This window comes from Ambystoma mexicanum, chromosome 13 (genome assembly GCF_040938575.1).
Source record: "Ambystoma mexicanum isolate Mex_15411 chromosome 13, UKY_AmexF1_1, whole genome shotgun sequence".
In the NCBI taxonomy this organism is placed as follows: domain Eukaryota; kingdom Metazoa; phylum Chordata; class Amphibia; order Caudata; family Ambystomatidae; genus Ambystoma; species Ambystoma mexicanum.
In genome coordinates, this window is record NC_090938.1 from 727,066,798 (window position 1) to 727,081,831 (window position 15,034).

Genomic DNA, 15,034 nt, shown 5'->3' on the forward strand with positions numbered 1-15,034 from the left:
ACTCTTTATTGTATTATACAACTGTCCCACGTAGAGCAGGAGTCCCCCCCCCCATACAACTGGCTGCCCTCTAAAGATGGCCACAGCCCAATGAGACTCCTGGAGACTAGCTTGCCATTGATGGAATCAGTGCTGGAATTGAGCTGGGATTTCCAGATGATTGGGAATCTGGAAAAGAGGTCTGAAAGGACACAGAATCCAGAAAAACAAAACAACCCAATTCAATCCATCTGTTATTTTAACCCAGCGTTTTTCACAAGCAGTTCACTTATCCCTCATGACTGCAGCCCTGGCCCCACCCCATCACACCCCCCCTTTACCACAGTAATTCCAGAGTAATGTTATTCGCATTTCCAGCACTGGGTGGAATCCGTGTAACGGACTCATCTGAAGCTGAGGGGTCCAAGGAGATCCTCACCCATTCTCAGCCCTTCGTGGCACCCCACACACCTTCCTGCTCCTCACCTGTGCTTGCACTGCCAGGTGGAAGGCGCCTCTTTTGAACGGTAGCATGGAGCCGTCGTGGTTCCTCGTACCTTCAGGAAACACCCAGACACGGACCTGCACAAGGAAGAAGCAAAACATGAGGGGATAAAGAAGGCAGCACCTCCACATCAATGGCTCTTTACCACAGCGCCACCCCTAAGAGGCCAGCACTCTGCCCAATATACACAAACAAGACATGCAGGGCACTGCTCCCAATAAAGGCATGGTGCAGTGGTGGAGTGAAAAAGGCAGCACCTCCATATCCATGGCTCTTTACCACAGCCCCACCCCGAACAGACAGGCACTCTGCCCAATGCACACAAACAAGACGCACGCAGGGCACTGCTCCCAATAAAGACATGGTGCAGTGGTGGAGTGAAAAAGGCAGCACCTCCATATCCATGGCTCTTTACCACAGCCCCACCCCGAACAGACAGGCACTCTGCCCAATGCACACAAACAAGACGCACGCAGGGCACTGCTCCCAATAAAGACATGGTGCAGTGGTGGAGTGAAAAAGGCAGCACCTCCATATCCATGGCTCTTTACCACAGCTCCACCCCGAACAGACAGGCACTCTGCCCAATGCACACAAACAAGACGCACGCAGGGCACTGCTCCCAATAAAGACATGGTGCAGTGTTGGAGTGAGAGTGGAATTCTTAAGAAGGCAGCAACTCCACATCAATGGCTCTTTACCACAGCACCACCCCCAACAGACAGGCACTCTGCCCAATGCATACAAACAAGGCACGCAGGGCACTGCCCTCAATAAACGCATGGGTGCAGTGGTGGACTTTGAATAGTCCAAGAATGACATGCACACAATCACAAAGAGGGAGTTTACACAAATGTCCTTTCGCCAATTCAGTGAATATTGAATGTACAATCTCGCCCCACGCTTTTTGCTACCACGGTCACATTCACAACAATGTGGGAGCCTCTCTACGGTGAGCAAAGATGGCTGAAATTACCTGTTCTATGGGATGTTGCCAGCTCAGGAGAGTCTACAACAGTGAGCTACAACGTGGCTGCAGACATCCCCCCAGCTCCCCATCCCACAGAACAGGTTATCTGGCTGTGTTGGTTCTCAGTTGAGGAGTTCCTACATACTTGGCTGAATCCTAAATTAATAAACATAATCCAGACGTGGACCCCTTGCTCGCTGTGCCTCACTGATGAGGTCCACCACGGCTGAAAGAGGAGTCCGGTGTGATGACAGGACGCCTCGGAGAAGCTTTGTCTAGGAGTTTTGGTGCTGGCCTGCCCAGATGAGTGGGACAGACCGATATGCAAATGGACATTTCTTCTCTGTGAAAGGTCTCGTGAGCTAAAACGTGACTGTAGACTTTCCTGAGTGGGAAAGTTCCCACAGAACAGGTATTTTGAGCCATGTACATTTTCTCAGTCCAGGGCTTCGACATTTTTGTGCATGTATTTTTTTGTACACACTACGTATAACCGTACGATGCAGATCATCTTCCTCCACGACAGCTGCACAAACCTTGTGTTAATAATATTAATATAATAGAATAATAATATGCTTTTACACCTCCCTGTTCTCATTTGAGACTTTGGCAACTCTTCTCTTCCTATTTCCTCCAAAAGCAGTGCCACTACAAGTAATATTCAGCACTAAAAACCTTTTTGCACTCAATTGTACAGACGGAAAAACGACAGGGAGTGCATTTTTTTTAATGTCAGTGTTTTTACTATCGAGACTGGTCAGGTGATGCCCGTCTGGGCTATGCAGGCAGAAAACCAGACTTCATGATGGAGGAAGGGGATGGACCTTAGTTGAAGTAGGCATCTTTGACTCCTTTTTGAGTCATCATTGACTCCTGTCTTTCCTTCCTTCCTTCCTCCCTCCCTCACATCCAGGACCTTGCCAAGCAGTGTCACTTTCAACTACACCTCCTCAAAGGAATCCTTCCTTTCCTCACTTTTCCTCAGAAACAACGTTTCTAGAGCTTTGGTACTCTCTAGAGCTCTGGTACTGTCTAGGCTTTATTACTGTAATAGCTTCTTCCTTAATCTACCCTCTTCCTCTCTACGACCCCTCCAGCTAATCCAGAATAGGGCTGCAAGACTTCTCCTTGGCCTCAAGCCCAGGGACCGCATTTCTCCAGCCCTAAAATCTCTCCACTGGCTCCTGGTTGCTGCAAGGATCACATTCAAATCCACCTGCATAATCCATAAGGCTGTCTGGGGCCAGGGACCAGGGACCACACTGTCTACAACTGGCTCTCACTAAATACTCTCCATCCAGATCTTTACATTCCTCCGGCACCAACTCTCTGCGTGTCAAGCAATTCGCTAAACAGCAAGCTGGTGGATGATCTCTTTCCTCAGCAGGCTCCCTCCTTTGGAACAGCTCCCCCACCTTCGTCTTGAGCCAGATCTCCTCAAATTCCAGAAGCTCCTCAAGACTTTCCTCTTCACCACTCCCCCCCCCTCCCTCCTTTGCTAAACCCCCACAGTTGCCGAGATTGGTGACCAGGGCCCTTATCTGTCCTCCTGGGTCCTGGCTTCCCACCCCAATCACCTTTAGCCTCCGCCCACTCCCAGCACTGGTCTCTGGCCTGTGCTATCACAGGCCTGCACTTATTTACTGCCACTTGAACTCTTACCAAGTGATCTCTACCAGGCACTCAACAGCTTCCTGCAACTTACCCCCTAGCACTTCCCTCCGTATTACCCCTCATTCATATCCCTCTCTCTCCCTCTCTCTCCCTCTCTCTCTCTCTCCCTCTCTCTCTCTCCCTCTCTCTCTCTCTCTCTCTCTCCCTCTCCCCGTCTCTCCCTCTCTCTCCCTCTCTCCCTCTCTCCCTCTCTCCCCCCCCCACCCACTTGCACGTTCTCAATGCTCACAAGGCCTAGTAGGACCTCCTCCCTCTTTCAATGTTATATTTGACTGTCATGCTCATGTTCCCTCCCTGTTGCCCTGTGGACGCTTTGAAACACAAGTCACTTGATGTATAAGTGCAATAAAATAAATAAACTATGCAATTTACAGTTGCTTATCGCTCTAAATGTAAATCACCCTACAAGCTCATAAACCACTCTTTAAAACCCACCCCATTCCAGAGCTCTGATTAAGCACCCTCACCCACAAGCCACTTAAGCCTACGTGGAGGAAACGCAATGCTGTGCCTGGTAGAGGGGCAACAGGGGACCGCAAGCAGTCGGACCGGGCCTCTCAGAGCATCAACGAGAAGCGGGAGGTGGGGTGAGGTCGTACATCTGGTCAGCGGCCTCCATGCTGGTATGCGATGCCTTGCACAGCCTCTCCGAGTATACCCCCCTGTGACGAATCAACTTCCGGGGCACCAGTGGTCCAGGGATGAATATCGTTTTCTATACCATCAATCCGCCCCACACCTCTAGTACACCAGAAGGGATCCCAACAGATTGGAAACACAAGTACATTATAAACCTCCTTGTCCAATTCTGGAAACGTGAACGGAACGGCAAGCTTATCTCTGCAAGGTCGTGGATCGTTGGTTAGTTTCAACACAGCGAAAATACAATGATAAAAGGGACTGTCCAGTCAAGGTTGTATAAAAATACCTACTTAATTATTATTGCAACAGACTGTTCTAGCACACTACAAAATACAACCCACCCTGTAAAGGAACACAGAGGACAGTTTCATGAAGGAAATGGATGCACTATGGATACTGACAGCAGGGTATTCGGTAGAGCAACCATTCTTAACTGTTTAAGGTTATTTGGTTTCAGCACCAAGGGAGCAAGGGCTCGTAAAATGTAACTAAGGGCCTTCAGAGAAGGACCAGGGGGACAGAACCACAATGTACCTGGTGCTTGAGATGATCTTGATGCTTGACAGCGTCGAGTCAGTTTCAGGACGCTTTGCAGCTCCTGCGACAGAGTTTAGGACGGGAGACAGCTGCCGGTATCCGGCAGCAGGCAGTTCTGCAAGCGAGGCTGGACGGACGGCTGCAGGCTGGCCTACACAGCACCTAGGGGTCAAGAATCGTTCTCTGTGCTGGTTGGAGGATCTGGAACGCTGGTCGAGGCGTCTTGGACGGCTTTAGTGACTGCAGTGTGACTAAACAGTCGGTGGTGCAGCAGGTCGCGGTTCAATGGCTCGACTGCCTCGAAAATGTCCTTAAAAGATGGACGCTGGTTGATGCTTTGTGTGGCACTCCTCCTAGCTTCTTCGCTGGGCTCAGGTCTTCTTTAAGGCAGACAGCCAAAAGCTGAGGAGAGTGTTTGCAGGCAATGGCCTTGTCCTTTGTTTAGAGACTCTTTGGCACGTCCCACCTAGGAAGCTTGATGGCAGCATCTAGCAGGGCACACTGTGTTGGCTGGGTACCGGTTCTGGAGCTGCTGGACGGGTCCTCTGAGTCTGGCATCTCCCTCTGTTCCCTGGGAGATGTTTAGGGGACGGATCTTGCTTCCCTCTTGTAAATCCTGGCCTTTCTTCACTGGCGGAAGATGTAAGGCAGACTGTGCCTTCAGCCAGGGTCCAAATGAGTCCTTCTTGCTACTCCTTGCAAAGTTTTTAGATGATCTACTGAGAGGGGCTCAGCCCTCTTTTAAAGCCAAATGGGCCCCAGTGATTGGTGCAGGCTGAGCCTACCTTAATGAACCAATCCTGGGTACCCACCAACAATCTTCTGTTATGCGTGAGGTCATAACCTGAGTGCTTTGCAACAGAAAAGGTTAAGAGGGGTGACAACATGTAATACTAAGTCCTCCCATCTTCGTGTCTCTTGTAGACCAAAGGGTCTCCCTAGTCTAATGAGCTCTCTGTGGCCCCTGATCAAAGTGCAAGTCTCCCTTGAAGTTTGCGGGCAAGAACAGACTTTCTGTCTCCATCAAATCACATACTACTACTCTCTGAAAGGGGGTTTCCAGCAGGGGTTGCCTATTGTAAACATTTGCCCCAGACATGCCATTCACTGCCCTTCATATTAAGGGGAGGGAGATGGGTTCCAGTTGACAGATGCATATCAAAATGTTGCTGGGGCATCCTGCCCATTGTCACCTCTGTGACCAGGCCTCTTGCAGGCCTGCTTCAAATGAACTCTCATCAGTATGCGCTGCCACCACACAGAACCTGACAATAGGCCGGGTGGATCCATGGAGCCTTTGGTACTTTAATTAGGCTGTCCATGGCCGGAGGAAAGTGTTGCCTTCCCCCTTCCTGAGAAGCTATGATGTACCCGTGGCTGTCACATTCCAACTAAATGTGACAGGGAGGACTGCGCTTGTAGGCTGTGTCCCACAGAGTACACTTGACTCTGTGTTAGTTGTGCGGTGAGTATTGGGAAATGTGTGCAGATTATCCCCGCACATTTCCCCGATGTTTATCTAAAAACTATCAATTTCTTTCAAAAAAATTTTTTTAAAAGCAGGCGAGCGCACACTCTCCGTGCGGATGGTCGAATTCCTCACCAACCCCCCACCCCCGATTCAACACAGACCACAACCCACACTTCCTAGCAAAGTGTTCCATGTGCACCCTCATCCTCCTGAATCGTGATCTCCCCATCCTGCAAGGTTGGGGTGCTCTGAGTACTGAAAACTATCATGATCCCTGCAGGCTTGTTCTCATACATGCCCCTTTCCATTCGGGGGACTATAGTTTTAACTTTGCATTGTGGAACTTGTAGTCCTTGATTTCTCCATTCTAAAACTAGGACTGCAAGTCACAGAATGAAAAGGAAATTCTAGGACTCGACTAGCATCTCCCGGATGAAACGTGGCTTATTGGCATGGATTTGCTCTGCCCACATTCTGCCCCACCCCTCTTCAGAGTGCACTGCACTAATCTTTTCTGGCATGCTCTACCCTCCCGCCATTCCCTCACAGAATACACTGTACTTATCTGTGCTGTCTACCTCTACTCCACACGCCCCATAGAGCACAGTGCCATTGCCCACTTAGCTCATGATCTGTACTGTCTCCCTCTGCTCTCCAATCCTACACAGTGCACTGTATCAGCACCCACTTTGATAATGGTCTGTGCTTCCTCTACTCCCCCCACACCCTCGCAGAGCGCAGTTGCACTGCACCAGGGCCGACTTTGCTCATGATCTGTGCTGTATTGCTCTGCTCTTTAATCCTTCGCAGTTCACTGTATCAGCACCCACTTTGAGATTGGTCTATAGCACAACAAACGTAGGCTACGTGGTGAACCAGAAGAAGGAGTAGCATGTTCAATCGTTTTTATTTAGATAAAAAGAAAAACGCCTATCCAACCCTATTGCTATGAGAGTATTTCCCTACCTAACAAAACTTAACTAAGGGTGCTCGTGAAAGTCCAAATTAATATAGTCCTCTGTCCAAAACCTACTTGCTATCTGGCCCTACCACTTAGAAAAAACGGAACAAAAATAGGCTAAGGCAATATCCTCTCCCCTCAGGATTTGTTTGGCCAAACTACTTGGGTTTTCTCCCAAAGAAGGGTTTTTCAAATTATCAAAGTTCACAATACAGTTCTCCAGCCTCTTCACACACATTCAATACTTTCAGTTCTTTAAAGGGAAAAAGGATTTTGTTAATTTGATTCCACCATTTTGGATCTTCTATTTGATATTGTTCTTGTTTAGGGCTTGGGCAATGGAACCCTTCAGGTTCTCTCTGGTCCCAACCTTTTCCCCTAATGTTTACATTTCTAGGGCTCTCTGAATCCATCTTGCCCTTTAATATGTTTAGTTCAACAGAGTCTCTTTTGAGCATATGTCTGTGTCCAATGTTCGGGTTTCTCGGGCTCGTGCAACCCTTTCGGTTTCTTATAGGATTATTGCTTGATTTTCTAGGGCTTGCCAAAGCCCTCCGGTGACAGCAGGGTTTCTCTTGAGCGCAGGCCCGTGCCCAGTACTCTGGTTTCTCCAGCCTCGTATGTAAATGTCACTTAGTTCTTTAAGGCTCCCCAAAGCCCTCTGATGTGTTTAATGCAGCGGGTCCTCGGTTGGGCGTCTGCCTGCGTTCATTGTTAGGGTTTCCAGGCTCCCGTAACCCTCTTACTATCTTTTCTCTAGCACTCGGGGACACACCCGCTTGCCCCTCTCCCCGGTATTACCTTCTTAGGAGCATTTGCCTCCCTTTTCGGCAGTTGGCACACTTCTCATGCAGAGGTCGGTGCTTTGATCTCTCTGTGGCAGTATGATCTCAGCGTTGGTTAATGGGCCCCAGATACACCACACCTGTGGTGTGGTCATGCCACCATGCGAGATGATCTCTCTACTGCCACAGTCTCATTCTCGGTTTAGATGCAGCCCAGGACGCCAGCCTCCCAGTGTCTTGCTAGTGATCCGCTTGCTCTCCATGCTACCACCTGATCTGCGGTTTAGCGTGGCTCCGTCCCTCTAGGACGTCTTCCCGTCAGAGGCTCGCCTCTTCGTAGGATTCTCTCTCCTCCATTCAAGGTTCCTCGTCTTTTTATGCTTGTTGCCAATAATGAAAGAGGTGTATCGTTCTTTTTTGACTATTGAGTTCAGGGGCAATCCAGCATTACCTGAAGCCAAAGAAATTGAAGTAATGTCACAGCTATTTGAATCCAAAACAGAAGTAACATCAGTCCTTTTGATTCCCATATATGCAGACAATGTATTTTTGATAGGGAGTTCCTCATAGGAATGGAGTCCTTGTCCCCTAAAGGGGAGCCACTCCAAGTGAGGTCCCACTTTCCCAGACCCCTAGCGAGGGTCTTGCTTAGCGGGCTCACCGCCCTAGCCTCAAAGGGGGATAACTTCCCTCTGGGGAGAAGGGACAAATAGTCCAGATTCAGCACAGCATGCTCCGTTCATGAAGTGAGTTATTGCAAAATACCATCAATGAAGTAGGTGCCTCTCCTTATAACATTGGTTCCATTTTATTTTAACAATTCCAAGAGATACTAAAGGAGTTGGACGTCCAGGTACGACCATTACACTGCAATTCCACCTTATTTTATTTTTATTTTATTGTTTAAAGTGCAGACCTAGCTCAAGAACAGCATAGCGTGTATAAAGTGTGGGTAGCTGCCATTTGGGCTGGCATCTTTTAACAGTAGCGCAGTACTGCGAGTTGAGGTGTGTGCGTCAATTGGAATTAGCCTTTGGCCAGGTGTTGTTGAAAAAGCCATGTTTTGAGAGATTTACGAAAGCGAGACACCTGGATTGAGTTCCAGAGAGTGGGTGAGTGACAAGAGAAGGATTGTTTGCAAGTCCTCCCTTTGCAGACTAGTTGCGATTCAAGCCGGTTGGTAGATTTGATGCGCAAAGAGCTGGTGCCACCAGATATGTGGAGTTTAGCCTCCAGGTACGTTGGTGTGCTACTCGGGACTGCTTTGTAGATGACACATTCAGTCTTGAACAGAACATCTTTCTAGTCCTGGCATTTTCATATTACAAATCATTGGTTTTAGTTGCTTATATGATCAACCTGTTCAATCGAAGTAAACCGACAACAATTCCCATAATGCATGATACAATTAATTGAATGCCGCCAACTAGAAAAGTAATGACCTAGAAAAATAGGGTAATTTTGTGACTAACACATCCTGGTGCTTCTAAAGGCAACGACTACATCTCCCATTGGGCCAAGACCAAAAGGAGTACCTCTGGTGCCGCCACCTAAGCTGCCTGCGGTCATCTACGGTGCTCCAGAAGCCTGGTTCTGCCTGCCATGTGTTAATGTGTTAGGAGAGTGTTGCAGCCTGTCCTTAGCACGCCAGGGATATTGAGCACCCAGTATGAACCTGGCAGGGCCCCCTACTCTCTCACCCTACAAGTAACTATCTCCTAGTCAGCATGCAAATGTACCCGTTCAGGACAGGAAGAAAGGGTTATCTGTCTCCACTCACAGTGGGGAAGAGCGCAAGAGAGAACTACTTTCCAGAGGCCGCTCTCCTAACATCCCCTTCACACTGTGCTTCCTAGCTAATCTCTCATAGTGAGACCATTTTTTGTTTTATATCATAGATGGCGCAAGCACCTAGGTGTCAAAAACAAACCACTTATTCACCATACGGATTGCTATACTCCTAGTCCATAGACCCATTTCCACAGTACTTTTGGGATATCTCGTCCAACAGGGACAGTAAAGGAGTTTTTTTGTCTAGCAAAAAGAAAGTTTCACCCCTTTCAGTAATATTGCAAAGTTAGGAGGATGCACAGTCTCGGCCCCTCTCCTCCAGACAGTCCATGTCCGCACCTGCCATTTTTCAATCTGCCCAGACCATACCCAAGGGATGGCTACTTTTTAGAAGGGATAGAGGGAGGCCATACACAATATTTATATTACATAGTCACACTATGAGTAGCTTATTCTTACTCCTACGGGCAATGCCGCTTCCTCAATATAGTTTTGCTAGAATCTCAAGCACAAGTACCCAGGGGAAAAATGGACACAAGCCTAACGTAGACAGAGATTCTGCAAAATTGTCTGAACAAAATGGGCAATGACACTCAAGCAAACACCCAACGTATTTGCAAAAGGCTGATGGTCCCAACCCAAGTCACTTCTGTTGAAATGACAACCTAAAAAAACATGCTGATGAAAAGCCACCAAGCCTGGCTTTGCTCTCACTAAGTGCACTTGTTGGCCCTTTTGGGCATCGACTATTCGGACATGAATAGCCCTCCATTATGCACGAGACGATGCAACTTTACAAGCCTGCTTGCCCTGGGACATTACTTCATAAGTGACGAAGCATCTACGAGATTAGCGAAAGGCATGGATTTGTCCAGACAGAACTTTATGGCTCTTCAAACATCTAAACAATGCAGACGCTGCAAAGGAAGTTGGTAGTGTAATCTCCTTGTTGAGATGAAAGCCAGTAAAAGATTTCAGGAAAAAGGAAGGAACGCATTCTAAGCACCATATTGTTTCGACCTTAAAATATTCACTAGCTGAAAGGGCTTGAAGCCGTCACACCCACAGAGGTGATGACAACTAAAGCGGGTTTCCTTGACACCAACGGAATGTGCGATATTGCCATGGGCTCAAAGAGATTATGAGCCAATGCAGCCAGAACTACATTCGTATCCCAGGAAGGGCGAACCAGCTAACAAATAGTTAAGCTCATCAAAGTGCCATTAGCAGAGAAAAAGAAAAGCGGTCTGAGTTTAAGCCCGGATGCCAGGTAAGTGCGGCACAAGTCTATTTCAATGACGGGCCAATCCAACATGAAAAACAGCACTTTGTACAATGTACAAGGCACAGGGTTAATATTGCTTTGGAGACACCAGTGGCAAAATCTGTCAACATTTATAATGCACCCACATGGGCTTATGGTGATCTGATGTACTCTCATATTCTCCTCAGAGAGGTGTAGAAGACCTAATGTAAGCGGTTCAAGTACCAGGCCACCAACCCTAGTAACAGAGGAGAGAAGGTCCAGTCTGGTCAGTAGGCGGAAAAGGGTGGTGGAGGTGAACACACTCGCCAAGGCCATCAGGTCTGAGAAGCAGAACCTGTGCTGCTATCACAGGGCATTCAAGATTCAAGAGCAAGGGGCAGTCTCCTGAAACTTGAAAATAGTCCAGTGTATAAGATGCTGGGGGTTAACGTAGATTGGCTGGCCCTATGAGGGGATGCAGGGCCCCTGCCAATCCACGAGGCCAAGAGATCACTTCCTGTTGAGCAGCAAACATTCTTTGTGAAACAAGGCATGAAGGACCTTGGATGAGTTCCCACTTGTGGTTAGTTGCTGAGAGATGGATGAGCAGATATGCATCCTTACTGAGGATGCAAGGGAAGAGCCAGAAGGTGCTAGGGATGGTTTACACTCTCCCCATATTTCAACTGCCAGAAGGTGGACATTTGAGGACCGTGTAATGTAATGTTTATTAAAAAAAGAATAGTTGCAAGTTTTCTGTTCAGACTAACACTTGCCCAGCATCTTGAGTGCCAGCATGTTTATGTGTTACCGTCTGCCTTTTTCCACAATTTGTGGACTTTCACATCACCCATGTTTGCTCATCAGCCAAGTTGGGAAGAATCCTTAGTGATCGCAATCGATGGGGACCAGTCCAAAAAAAAAAAAAAGACACCCCCCACCATTATGGTTTTACCCACGCAGTACCAGAGAAAACCTGATTGGATCTCCAGAGGAATAGAAAACTGCTCATTGGGGGTGCAAAGTATGTGACCGGGAGGTCCCCAGATGAAGCTGAGGTTTGCCAGCATGCATGAGGCCATCAAGCCCAGTCATCTCTGGCACCACCAAACTGTTGCAATGCTGTGTTCCAGGAGACAATAGCAGGATAACTGAATGGCCACTACTCTCTCGCGAGTATGAAAAACCCAGACTCTGCTGTGTTGCAGGTGAAAGCAATAATAATCAGGTATTGTGAGAATGTCCAGGAAGAAGTCTTGCTCCTAGAGGGTCCTAGACTGAATAGGAGAAACAAAAGTGGCGAAAGTGGGCACGAAAGCATGGATTAACCAGTCGTCGAAATTGGGGGCGATATAGAGCCCCTTCAGATGAAGGGAAAAGGCACCAACACCATTATGTAAGTCCAAATGGAAGCACAGAGTGCTAGGATTACCAGTTACCAAGAACTAAGCACAAGAAGTACTGGGGCGCAGTCCAAATTGCTACATGGAGGTGAGCACCTTTCTGTAACATTGCAGCCTCCTTGATGAGGGCAGAAGGAACCTGTGCATGGGTAATCTTCAGCCTTCCCATGGGGAGGTAAAGGTTGAGCGAAGCAGATAGATGATGGCCGACCGGTTGGGTCTGGGCGCCATGAAGAATCCAGGGAAGAAAAACACGAGATTGAGGCACCTCTTCCAATGCTTTCATCAGTATCAGACAATCGTAGAAAACGGTGGTTAAACCAACATGGAGGAGGACGGAGTAGGGTGGACCTTGGGGAGAAATCTGAGAGGGAGGAGAGTCCCATGATAGGCCACAAAAACACCCCATGAGACCTGCAATATGATCCTTCAACCCGAGCCGTCCATAACAGCATTGGCTTGCCAGTGGCATAGAAAGCGGAGGACGACTCAGCAAAGAACCCTTCAGTGGTTGTTCGTTGTTACTTCCTAAGGTGCGTCATCCTGGGTTTTCACCTTGGGAGCTCTAAAAACCAACAAAAGAGCAGGACTTAAACTCCATTCTCTAGAGAGTCCCCTTAAATTACTTAGATGGCCACTTAGTGGAACAGCCAGGATATCGCGGTCTCCGAGTTAGGTTATCTTTAGGTATGCTCCCTGTAAGTTGATTGATGAAATAGGTCCCTGCCGTTGAAGGACAAACCTAAAATCATACCCTGCACCTCCGGGTAAATGGTTTCTCACAGGCATCCAAGTTTGAGGCACAACCTCTCACCCAGAGAAATCCCCATGATAGCTGTGCCAAAAAGCTCGGCAACAAACGCTCAAAGATCTTAAACCATCAGATGCACCTCTGTCAAACCAGCCCTAACGTGCGCTCATGTTTGGGAGCAACTGTTTGAAGTCCACCCGCATCCTTGCAAGCTTTATTTCCAACAGTCAAGAGAGAGTCAAGAGTTTGGGGCTGAGATGCAAGGCATAGGTTCAAGTATACATTTATTTATAGTTTTATACAGCACCTATACACAGGTGAAGTGCTTCAAGGCGGGAAGAGAACAAGTGAAAACAGTAATCATTCTTAGGCCTTAAAGATTCTGAATGTTCTAAACAGAAAAATAAAACTAGAATGCTAGTCCTGACGACATTTCTCCTGTTGAGAAGTGTTGCAGTTGCGACCAAGTTCGGGAGGGGGAGACGAGAAACAGTGGGGCGGGAGGATAGACAACTAACTAGTCCTAGTACATTTCGGTAATGCATACGTACATACAGAGATGCAGGGACGGGGGAGGGGTGGAACAATACGTCTGGTCCAGCAGGGCACTGGGTGCCCCGCTCATGGAGTGTAAGCTGAAAGTGCAGTAATGCGGAACAAAGTGCAGAGGCCCAGAGGCAAGTACAAAAGACTGGCAGGGGAGCCTGGGACCTGTTAGTCTCTGGAGGTGAACCAGGCAACCAGTCAGCAAAAACTGAGTTAGGGGAGAGAAGGAGGGTGGACAGAAAGGAAAGGAGGTTAGCAAAGGAGAGGGAGAGAAGGAGGAAGAGAAAAGGTAGGTCTTGAGGAGTTTCCGAAACTTAAGGTGTTCCGGCTCAAGACGGAGAGAGGCAGGGTGGCTGTTCCAGAGGGAGGGACCTGCAGAGGATAAAGATCTACCCCCAAATCTCTGTTTGTGAAAGTGGCTCACACGCAAAGAGTTGGAGGTGGACGAGCAGAGGACTCTAGTGGGAGAGTATTTAGGAAGAGAGCGTTGTAGATAGTGGAGGCCGCAGCCCCAGAAAGCCTTGTAAACTAAGCAGAGGATCTTGTACTTGATCCTTGCAGCCACCGGGAGCCAGTGGAGAGATTTCAGCGCCAGAGAGATGCAGTCGCTGGGCTTGAGGCCAAGTATAAGTCTTGCGGTTCTGTTCTGGATGAGTTGTAGAAGGAGAGTAGAAGTAGCAAGATTGAGAAAGAGGCTGTTGCATTAGACCAGCCTAAAGAGAACCAGGGCTCTCGAGATGGTGAGCCTCTGGGGAAAAGTCAGAAAAGGTAGAATACCTCCGAGGAGGTGCAGTTGGTAGTTGGACTTTTTGGAGATGTCTCAGATGTGGGAAGAGAAGGAGAGAGGAGTTGAAGATGACCCCAAGATGTTTTGCCTTATTGGTAGGCAAGGGCGCAGGGCCAACGGAGGCAGGCCAGTGAGAAAGTGGGAAAGTGGGAAAGTGGGAGCAGGGGTCCCAATGAGTATGATCTCTGTCTTACTGGCATTCAAGCAGAGATTGTTGGCAGCACACCAAGCATGAATTGCGGATGAACATTCCGGGATGAGCGAGGATGAGTAGGAGGAGGATGAGGGTAGCCTGAAAGAGAGCTCCATGTCATCCACATAGCACTGAAAGTTAGAGGTAAAGGTAGAGATTCTGTGGGCCAGAGGGGCCCTGTGGATGTTGAAGAACAAGGGGGAAAGGTTAGATCCCCGGGGGACACCACAAGTAGAGATCGTGGTAGAGGAGAGAAAGGGCCAGAGTTCCATCTGGGACAGCCGGTCAGGGAGAAAGGAGGCGAGCCACGCCAAGACCTGATCTGCGATGCCCAGGGTATCATGGAGATGGGCGATCAGGATGTTGTGGTTTACCATATCAAAAAATGCCTCCAAAATCTAATTTCCTTTACAAAGCAAGGCCGGGGATGGAGTAGAATGGGAGCACCGAGTACAAAGCAACATCGGACACTACGAACACAGGTTGAGGATTGGATGACAACATACCTTTGTAGACAAACATGTTGTTTACTAACATCACATTTATTTTAATAATCACTGGGGTTAAATGAGGATTCCGCCACACAGCGCTACAATGGGAACATCCCATTAGAAGGAGACAGCAGAGGGTTGCGATTCCATGGTAGATCAGGCGCCCACCAGTATCCCACGGGCCTTGACTGTGGAACCTCTGGAAATGGAATAGTCATGAAGGCCAGCCTATCGTTCTTTCATGAAAAGACCTCGCCAAGGAAAGGGCTTCCTCCAGATCTGCTCATGGGCTATCAGTCTCC

General features: G+C 48.4%; 1 protein-coding gene across 5 annotated transcripts in view; it reads right to left on the minus strand.

Annotated features, from left to right (window-relative positions):
• Positions 1-15,034, minus strand: part of AGPAT1 (1-acylglycerol-3-phosphate O-acyltransferase 1) — a 485,786-nt gene that overhangs the window by 47,414 nt on the left and 423,338 nt on the right. For all 5 annotated transcript variants that reach the window (XM_069634940.1, XM_069634937.1, XM_069634936.1 and 2 more), the window contains one exon: positions 466-561. In XM_069634940.1, the coding sequence (XP_069491041.1) occupies positions 466-561 (96 nt within the window). The remainder of the gene's footprint in view (positions 1-465; positions 562-15,034) is intronic.